Source organism: Chaetodon auriga, chromosome 15, assembly GCF_051107435.1.
Source record: "Chaetodon auriga isolate fChaAug3 chromosome 15, fChaAug3.hap1, whole genome shotgun sequence".
Taxonomy (NCBI): domain Eukaryota; kingdom Metazoa; phylum Chordata; class Actinopteri; order Chaetodontiformes; family Chaetodontidae; genus Chaetodon; species Chaetodon auriga.
The window spans coordinates 12,372,595-12,382,864 of NC_135088.1; the positions used below are offsets into that span (position 1 = coordinate 12,372,595).

Genomic DNA, 10,270 nt, shown 5'->3' on the forward strand with positions numbered 1-10,270 from the left:
GTCGGCTTTTGGGGAATCGTCCACTTCACTGAGGCTCACTTTGAGAATAAAAACAAACTGGGCATCCAGGAAAATGTCCATATGAGAGATGATTCTCCTTCAGTCCATCAGGGCGTCATTAAAAACTTGAGAAGCATTCATGGAACACTGAAAATAATTTTGGATTGTCCCTTTTATGGTCAGAATATGTCGAACGATGCAAGAGCACCATCTCATGAGCCAAAGTTTTCACATAACTGCAAGAAGACACGATCATCAAATGGATATTTTATTCTCAGGCAAATAAAATACTGAAACAAAAGTTGTACAAATCTAATTACAAAGCTCTCAGCTCTGGTAGGGTCATCAGGGCAGTCCATAGGTGACGGACGAGTACTGCAGGACGAAGTGGGGATGAGACAACAACCAGACCAACTGTCCAACACAGCGCAGGGAGACGAGTTGGTTGTCAGTCTTTGCCAGTGTGAAATCTCTACCTTTGAAAAGTTCTTTTGGCACATACGGAAAATAGTATGCAAGAGAAATACAGGTGGTAAAGCAGTTTTTACAGAGGTCCAAGAGGAATATGGTGTCAATTTAGGGATCAGATGTTTTACAAAGAGATGCCAGCAATTCACCGTTCACTCTTAATAAATTAAGCATGTAAAATAATGCCAGCGTGTGGAATAACGGAGTGGTTATTTTGAGCTGACAATACAAGGCCTCATTTCAGCATCAGTCTGGTGTTGATAGGTGTACGAGCATACCCGTCTTTACACTATTCACAATATTTACACCGAGGTTTTTTTTACCTTCTTCTTTCAGTTAAGGTAGCAACAGTTGAGTTTTACGTATGTACGCCTTTTCCCATGAATCCAGCTCAGTGATCCACATGGCTTCAGACGTGCTGAAAACAACAAAACACGAATGGAAAGTAGCTGCTGCTGTGTCCTCCTCTATGACTTGGTTTCCAAAAGTGTTTTGATGTCTTTAATGCCGTGCTCTGCTGCCATGGTGATGATGTGGTCCAGGGCATTCATGTGGCCCAACATCTTCACGACCTCTTTCACTTGGTCCCTGTTGGCAGATTTGGATTATATTAGGAATGGACAAACCCCTCTGCATCAAAGCAAAACATCAAAGCACTGTTTAAGTGAATCACCTAAGAACACTAGTTAGTAAATTGTTCTGTGATTTGACAAAACAACCCTGACAAGTTATCCTTTTTAGAGTACCTTCCATAATATTCCAGCAGATGGAGCTACAACTGAATTAAAGTTCCCCAGTTTAGACAAAGTTTGTGCATGCAGTTGTACATTCAGAGCGTTTCTCTTACTTGGCATTGCGCCGTTCCACATCAGACGTGCCCAAACTGCTGCGGTACAAAGAGTTAGCCAGGTGGGTGAGGTAGCGACAGAAAGGCTCCAACTGAGGCAACGTCTGCTGGCCCTTCAGCCCGGAGAACCACTGCACTGGCAAACACTCCAGCACCTGAAAAAGGGACAAGCAGGGACAAGTTCAACACCCGCCCTGGGTCGCCGTGCTCAGTGAGTCACAAACGGCCAGCAATGACCAACTGAGGAGGCGTCTTCGTCAAGTTATGGATGGATGGGTCACGACTCCTGCTTCTTTATGACTCGCTCTCATTTCACATGTTCTGTCACATACGAGCCAAAGAGGGGTGTGTGTGTGTAAATGGTATTCAGCAGGATTTCCATCTGCCATACAGCTGTGTTGTCTATTTACACATGAAGCATGAAACAACTGATGTGCATGTCTCTTACCTTCTGGCACTTTAGAACATTGTCCTCCCAAGTATCTGTGGTCTGCAGCGCAGAGAGGATGTATCTATTCAGAGTGCTGTCCAAAGCCAGATCCTTCAGATAGGATATGGATAAGACACCATCCCACTGCAGGATGTTGCCCAGCAGCTATTAACAGAGGGAACAACAGATTTAGACTGTACTCATGCAGCAACAGCACAGAACGTCAATATCCGAGTAGTGGTACAAGCTGCCACAGAGGCAAACATCGCCATCAGTGGTTAGTGTACATTCAAGGACACACACGCGTGCAACAATACCTTCACACAGGTCCAGAACTGCCTCTGGTAGAATAAGTAAGGGCCACTATTCTTGTTCTCCAACACACTGTGAGAGATTAAAAGTGTGTTTTTTTTGTTAGAGTTTCACAATACATGTTGAAGAAATACCTCCAGTATTAAGAATTGTGTTACACACCTTTTGGGGTAGAGTGGAAGGAAGACATCTTCATCTAGAGCACGCCTGGTCCTTAAGACAATAGTTTTCAACAGCTCCTGATAGAGGGGGAAAAGAGGAAACCAAGAGGACAATAATTCTACCATAAGAGCCAAAGTAATCTCTTATTTTCAAAATGAAGTACATTATGTTTGCACAGATGGCAGGACCAGACTCCAAAAAAAGCTGGGACACTGTGTGAAATGTAAATAAAAACAGAACGCAAGCGAGCTGTCTTTACCGACAACTGTTTTACAAAGTGTTCCTGAGCCCATGCAGTACACACAGCAGAAATACACCAGTCAGTCTGAAAATATCGTGATAAATGCAGACACTGATCAATATGTAAAACATTATCATGATCAGATTTTTTGCCATATCCCCCAGCCCTGTTTTACACAGCGTAGCAACTTTGGTGTAATCGGGGTTGTGAGAGCAGACGGTACCTGTGTGTAGCGGTTGTCCCCATGCAGCACAGTGGGGTAACCTTTCATTAGTCTGTGAATGAAAGCCACCAGATTGGCTGTCTGACTGCTCGATAGTGGGTCCCACACTTGTTCTGCCAACACTGAAACACACACACACATCCCAAAACATTAACACACATATTTTTTACTGGCCTCCATTGCTATGCCAAGCAAATCTTAGGATGCTACATGCAGCTGTGCGGGTTTCTCCACCTGTCAGTTTGGAGAGGATGACCTTCTCCACAATAGCAGGCAGCAGGCTGATATCTCCATCTCCTCTCTGTAAAGTGCTGTGCTCCTCAAAGCCGTAAAACAGCAGCGACTCAAACCAGAGCATGTACTCGAAATTTGCACACTGCCCCTGGACAGGGAAACAAAAGACGAATGGATTTCAGAGTTCACTCGTCCCTTTTTAAAAGAAACGTTGGAGTAAAAACACTCATGCATGTTTTACCTCGAGGGGGTTCCACGTGATGAGCTGCAGGCGGACTAAAGGGTTAAAGAGTTTGGGCAGACAGAGGCCTATGTAAGCATCTCTGTAGCATTCGCCATAGTGTCTCCTCCACACTTCAAAATGGGATTTGATGCAGTCAAGAGAATGAAAGTCCTCCACCACATCCTCAAACACTTTCTTAGATTCCCTGATGATTCGATCTGAATGAGACGAAAGGCTTTGGTTAGTCATGAGTCACAGAATGTCTGGTGTCAGTCTTGTCTGTGTTAAATCGCATTTGCCAGTTCTCCTCCTTAAGGTCGATACTGTGATTCCTGCAGCAACCTAATGATGTACCTCTCTCCATGTTGAAGCTGGTGATGTCAGTAGAGGTTTCCTCGTCATCAGATGATAAGCCTTCGTTATGCTCAGCCCTCTTTCCGTTCTGCTCTCTAGCTTGTCGCCGCCGAGTTCTGCACCCACACATTAGCACAAAGGCAGACAATGAAAAGCAAGGACAGGATGTTTTATTAAATACCACCAGCATGGAACTGAAACAACACTGCGAAAGTCAGAACTTTGGATCTCTTGCATGGCAAACCAATGCCTAACAAACCGAGCTACAGTCAGAGCTGTATTTCTGGACTAGAAGTGCAAATAGCAAAGCTCAGATGGCATTTTGTGGTCTGAGGAAAGCACAAAAACACAGGGGCAACAGAACCTGTACTTTTAGTCGAGAAACTTCACAGAAATTAAGCATGTCTCTGAGTACAGACGAGCTTCGTACCGTCGCGCTTCTCGTTCTGCTATCCTCCTCTGACGGCTGTGCTCTTGGTACGCTGCGCGGTCTCGACCAAATGAGTCTAGATTAGGAGCCATGACAGCTTTACCTGCAAGAGACAGGAGCCATGTTAGAGGCAGTAATGACAAGCTGAGACATCACCACAACCTTTTCTTTTATTCTAGGCACTCGAACATAAAGAGTACTCCAATTTAGAAGAAGTCAAAATACTTCAAAATAAAGTGAGATCAGCAGGTGATAAGGATAGTTTTAACTTCTGAAACACGTTAAAATTTGGGCCTAAAACTAACCTATAAACCAGCAATAACACATCATATTTGTATAACTACGGCATCATTCATTTTCTAATCACTTACCTGGCGGCAACTTCCTACATGTCACAGTGACAGAGACAAGTCACTAACAGAGTTTAACTTTACTTAGTGACTCATTGTTACAACCGCCCAGCTGACCGTGAGACTCGGCCATTAAAGAGCAGCTGAGACAGCTCCTCTGATTAACATTTCCCACGTGCGTACATGCTCGCACGTTCGCTCACAATCACACCACAAGTAACCTGAATCACACTCATGAGGGAAACATAACAGGGGTAGTGGGAGACAAGGATGTGAACAGTGCGCACACACACACACACACACACACCCACATACAGAGAACTAACGAGGTCTGTTCAAATAAATCATAAAAACCTTCAAGATGGACTGACTTGAAAGGCTTGCAAACTCCGACGATTCATCTTTAATATCATCCTGTCTTCTCTGGACAAGTCGTGAGGCCCGTTGCCTTAGTAACTGGTGCATGGCAGCCTCCAGCTCCAGGACAGCAGGCACCTGAAAGATATGATGCCTTCTGTGACCTCTGACCCAAACAAAAGCGGGGCTCCGAGTCACAGGGATGTCTTGCTGGAGGGACAAGAGGGGGCAAGATGGACAATAGAACACTGGAACCAAAATATCACTAGTGTCGGGTGAAAACTTGCCATCTCGAAAATGTCATATTCCCACTGAAGGAAAGCTTCAACACTATGATCTCATGTTCAGCCAATCGTTTCAGCTTGTGAAGTTAATGGATTAATATCACAAAATTGGAGTTAACGGTTTTTACCCAACATTGACAATATACAGTTCCAGTCTCGATGTTTACGCTGTATTAAGGGACTCCACACTGAATTGTACTGGATGGTCAGTGCCCACGTTTCCATCACAGTGTTCTGTGCAATGAGAGTCCCCTAACAGGGTCAAAAAAAGAAATTAGTGTGGATGAGGAAATGTGTTGGCAGCTGGCAGGCCTCTTCTCTCTCTGTCCCGTGCAGATGCTGCTCTGCTGCTGCAGGATAAGACTGAATTATTCTGTTTGGACATGCATTTAAGCAGCTATAAAAATAGAGTTTGTGCCAGAAACATCAATTCATTATGATTTAACAAACTGGACTTGTAAATGTTGGGTTCTCTTACCGCTCCGACTCATCTTAAGATAACTTTGTTTCCTCACTGTATGAGTAATGACTAGTATAAATTAATTATGCTTAAGCAGCTGAAAACGTAATCTGATTCACTATGAAGTCAGAGCGTTTTGTTTCTATTCAACAGCCACTGGCAAAAGCATGTCACTGAGATAATAGATCACATTTCTCCCTCAATTGAGAGCAGTTGTGAAGCAACTGGGAAATTCATGGAGTGTGCCCAAAGTGACTCATTTGCAGTCACACTGGCTTGTCAGCGCCAATAACAGTATCTAAAAAATTACCAATTAAGTCAACACAGAAATAAGCTTTTCATGGCTCAATTAACGTTTCTCAATACTGCAAGTTTTATTAGCCTCTACGCCTCTAAACTCCACGTTAAGTGGCCAGAGATCACACAGACACAAGACAGAAAACAGCTAATCAGACAGCAGATAAATTCTCCCTTACCTTTTCACTGAAACACTCAAGCAAGTCTCCAACATACCCTCGCATCTCTTGCAAGAATTTATATTGATCTGCATTGTCATTGGACGAGCCCTCCAGCTGCTGTATGGTGCTCTCAGAGGCAGCTAGGTCTTCTTCAATCTGTTTGTAGCGCTTGGCGTTTGCGCTGTGGCCTGCATGCATTTGGCTGAGCCTACGGACACATGACATACAGGGAAAGACAGGAAGGGTGACTTACATGGGGCCGAAGAAATACAAAGCTAGTCTAATCTTTATAGCTGACATAAATGTTTCAGCGTGCACCCCTCAAATAAACACAGAGACATCATGAAATTTGAGAAAACAAGCTAAAATAATGCATTCCAAACAGGAGATGCAATTAAGGGGACTAATGCAACGCCACCTCCAGACCCCCCACATTGCCTCTCTGGCCCTCAGATCTGTGGGTAGCTTTTCTCTTCAGGACCACAGCACACAGAAATTGCAGCAGCTGAGCTGAAGACTGACAAAAGACGTTGCTACAGTCTTCCACTGAACCTACCTATCCTGCAGGCGTTTCTTTACCAGATCAATGGATACCGGGGTTAGATCACTCATAGGGGCCCCGTAGTGAACAGAGCCGTTGTCTGCTCGGCCGGGTGGCTTGCCAGTCTGTGGTGCCACGGTGCTGTAGGTGAATGGCATGCTGTAGGAGGAGCCATAGGGCTGGCTCTCGTAGCTGTTCTGGTAGTAGACTGTGTTCTCCTCTGGCTGGCTGCTTTGGACCTAGACATCAGAAACAAGGAAAACTCATAATGCTTTTACTACGATGACTGATAGCACTGCTGCTGTCTACTACCAATTCATCAGGGCTGAAACTCATGGTAATAGCTAATGCATCATCCATTAATCTCTGAATCATTTTTTGACTAATGGTTTAGCCTATGCCAGAAAATATTCCAAGAACGCTTTCTCAAATGACTTGTGTTGTCCAAACCAGACTCCAAAACCAAAGGATACTCAGTATACAATGAAACAAGACAGCTGGAACCAGGTGGTGATTTTCGACGTATCGTTTAATCGACTAATCCAGACTTAATTTAAAGCGCACTACAGGACTAAACGATAAGAAAACTGGAGAAAAACATGCATCATCTATGGTCAAAGTCATGCAAGAAGGTGAGATATTTTACAGCTGTTGAGAGATTTAGCACATCTTACCTGGGGTATGCTGATTCCTTTCCTAATCTGCTCCTGCTCCCAACGGCTCACCTCCTCATCCTGACCCGTATCCAGTGCCTCATCGTCACTACCCTCAATACCTGTGTGTGTGAAGGGGGCGTTCACGTCGTAAGAGACATCTAATTCAAAATAGCAGTATGAAATCAATGAACTTTAAAGTGCACCAGTTGCTTAGGGTACCTATCTCCTCAGCGATCTTTTGTCGCTGACTTTTGTTCTTCACTCCGCTGAAGCGGATCCTCTTCTCTTCCTCGTCTTCGTCGTCGCTGGCGTCTTGGTCTTCTCCCACCAAGCGCTTCTTAGGAGCCTCTGTCTCTACCAGAGGGGCGTCACCTCCCAGCTCTCGAGCCAGTTGCCGGCGCTTTCTGGCAGCATGGATGAATGCCGCATCGGGGATCTCTCCTAGAGTACGAGAGAAACAGGTCTGAGTGGAGGCTTAGTGCTGTACACAGTGGCATGAAAGCACTTCCAAGGGGGTTTCAATGATTGATTAGAGGACCAATAATTCAGAGCAGGGTACAAAGTTCCTTCTAAGATTAGAAACAGGCTTCAATTTTCAAAATGTTATGAAATCAAAACCTGCTGATTTTCCAGTTACATAACACTCTGGGAAAGTACAAAGTTATCAGCAAGACCAGGAGCTGGCCCAGTCTTTACAGCAGTGTTCATATGAGCGTTAGACTGGATGTGCCAGAGATGATAATCAAAACAGTGTACAAGCAGTCAATGTGTGTGTGTGTGTGTGTGTGTGTGTGTGTGTGTGTGTGAGTGAGTGTGTAATACCTGGTCGCAGGCTGCCGAGGGAGGAGAGCGTGTTGAAAGTTGCTCCAGTGTTGTTGTTCTTGGAGACCTGACTATGTGCCTGGCCACTTTGATTTCTTGCCTCTTCCTCCTGCTCATCAGCGCTGTCCACCTCCATTTCTTCCTCCCCCTGTTCACTGCCTGCTCCGCTGGTAACTTCCTCTTTGATGGTAACCACCAGCTGAGGCGGAGCGTCTATGACAATGGGATGCAGACATAGATGAACCAAGAGGATAACTGATGGATGGATGGATTATGCTTCATGTTACAGCACTGGTCCGTTCAGATCCCCCCTTATAGCTTTGGCCAAATTTCAGGTATCTGGGGTGAGCACTGACAAGCAAAGACTCCGACTGGCATCTGATTGCTGCTTGGTTTCTTATTCAATCAGCACTCTACAAGTGTAAGCAATGAGCATGGCAAGCCTCTGTGAACATGTGCTGATATCATGCACAGAAATGTCTTCATCTGCAGATAATATTAGAAACAACAAATCAGAGCATTTAGACTTCTTTCTTACAAAAATACTCAAACCACTTGATCGAAAATCAAGACAGTTGCTGATAAAGTTCCATTTGAAACCTGATGGATTATCAATGAATCGCTGCAGCTCTACATGTTTGCTGAAATGCTTCACGTTCAGCGACATTCTCATATTACTAATGTGACAGCGCAGGTGGCAGGTAACGAATCGCATGGTCACTCAGCTGATGTTATCCCACCTGATTTGATTTCCTGTTTGACATATCCAGCCTTCTCCAAATCCTCTTTGTATTCTTTCTTCAGCTGCTTGACGATCTTCTTGCTGTGATTGGATTTCTTCACTCGGAACACCTCGGATCCTTCTGTTAACAAACATGTGGTCAAGAAAATGAGGGGGTGAGTTACATCATCCAGGTAAAGATGATGGTCACAGGATGATTACCGGTCAAGTTCTTCTCTAACTGTATCTATACATGTCTTATGCACTTATTAATACGACTTCTGTATCAAGTGGAAACAGACAGATTAACATTAATGCTTCAACCTGTCAGCACAGCACATCTCCTTCATCTAGTTAACGTTAACCGGCCGGCTAGCTAACTTAGCAATGGCTTAACAAGTTACCGTCTTCATCGTCGAAACTCAGTAAACTTGCTTTCGTGGGTCCAGGCACCGGAGCTGTATCTTTGCTTTTCTTTTCTTTCTTGACAGCTCTTATGCTGTTAATGTTCGCCTGAAAGCCGTTGCTATGATAGTTATCCGTGATGTTAGGTGCTCCGGTAACGCTGTTACTGGAGGTCTCCATGAACGGGATTTCCTCCACAACAGGCCCGAACGATGTCGGCGCCAGTGGCGGTTGCCGACTCTCCTCCTGCTCGTCCTCGTCGGACTCATTCCTCCGTCGAAAATTTGCTCGTTTCGCCTTTTTAAACATTGTGTTCTTCTGCTAAATGCAACAAAGCATGCTCAAACGTAAGACACCTTAAAACAGTGCATGGAGCCGTGGGAAATTATCCCTAAACTCACAGGCAGCCATTTTCTGTTAGGTATTGCGTGTCTTCTTCGTCTTCTATAATTGAGACCGCGTACGTCACCGGCACGATACTACCCTCTACTGGTCAAAACTAGTACACACGCGCATCAGTCATGCACAGTAATGACTAAATTATAGCAGTGAATAACTAAATGAAAAACACAACCAAAAAGAAGTGTAACATTATTCTCAGTATCTCAGTAAATGCTAACATAATTTGCTGTGAAAATGCTTATCCAATAGGAGGCTAATACAAATTCAAATACAACAATCCCATTATCTGCTATATGCTAATATTTATTATTTGGTATCTTGCTTCATTTACATATTCAAATACAAATATAGGTTACCATGTTATTTAAAAAAGTACACTACTTGTGACACTAACGAAAGCATTGGCCAATGCAGTTAACATCACTATCTTTAAAAAGCTTTAAATACAGTATATCTCCATGATGTTGCCAAATGTCACCCTTCCCACTGAAGTTGTCATTAACCGATCTGCTGTGGGTCCGCATTCAGGTCAAGACTATTGCAGTTGTGACTGACAACTCACAATGCTGCCACAACAGCATCCAATAGTGAAAAAACACTTATTTATATTTGTACGAGTCTTCAGAACTTAACTTTCGTATTTACAACAGTATGGGGTTGACTTTGACAGCCTTGGTCAAATCAACCCAATATGACAGTTTCCAGTAATGTAATGTCACTGTAACGCATTCAGCCAAACAGTTAATTTGTGCCTGACAATGATGCTTGTCATGCAGCATGTCCCCTTGTTCAATAGGAAATCACCATGATAGAAATTGCCTGGAAAGTGGCAACTTTGAGCTGAAGTAGTATTTGCATATGGTGTACACTTTTTCCAACTGGCTCTGTTT

General features: G+C 44.0%; 1 protein-coding gene across 1 annotated transcript; it reads right to left on the reverse strand.

Annotated features, from left to right (window-relative positions):
* Window positions 1–255: 255 nt before the first annotated feature.
* On the reverse strand, window positions 256–9,423 carry paxbp1 (PAX3 and PAX7 binding protein 1). Its single transcript, XM_076750348.1, has 18 exons — window positions 8,978–9,423; window positions 8,593–8,715; window positions 7,853–8,065; window positions 7,250–7,471; window positions 7,049–7,149; window positions 6,390–6,613; window positions 5,852–6,041; window positions 4,646–4,769; window positions 3,925–4,027; window positions 3,495–3,610; window positions 3,159–3,358; window positions 2,918–3,065; window positions 2,684–2,805; window positions 2,220–2,296; window positions 2,063–2,129; window positions 1,764–1,910; window positions 1,316–1,470; window positions 256–1,056 (listed from the first exon to the last, which is right to left on the reverse strand). The coding sequence occupies exons 1-18, from the start codon at window positions 9,285–9,287 to the stop codon at window positions 936–938; spliced, it is 2,763 nt and encodes a 920-aa protein (XP_076606463.1). The 5' UTR covers window positions 9,288–9,423; the 3' UTR covers window positions 256–935.
* Between the last annotated feature and the right edge of the window lie 847 nt (window positions 9,424–10,270).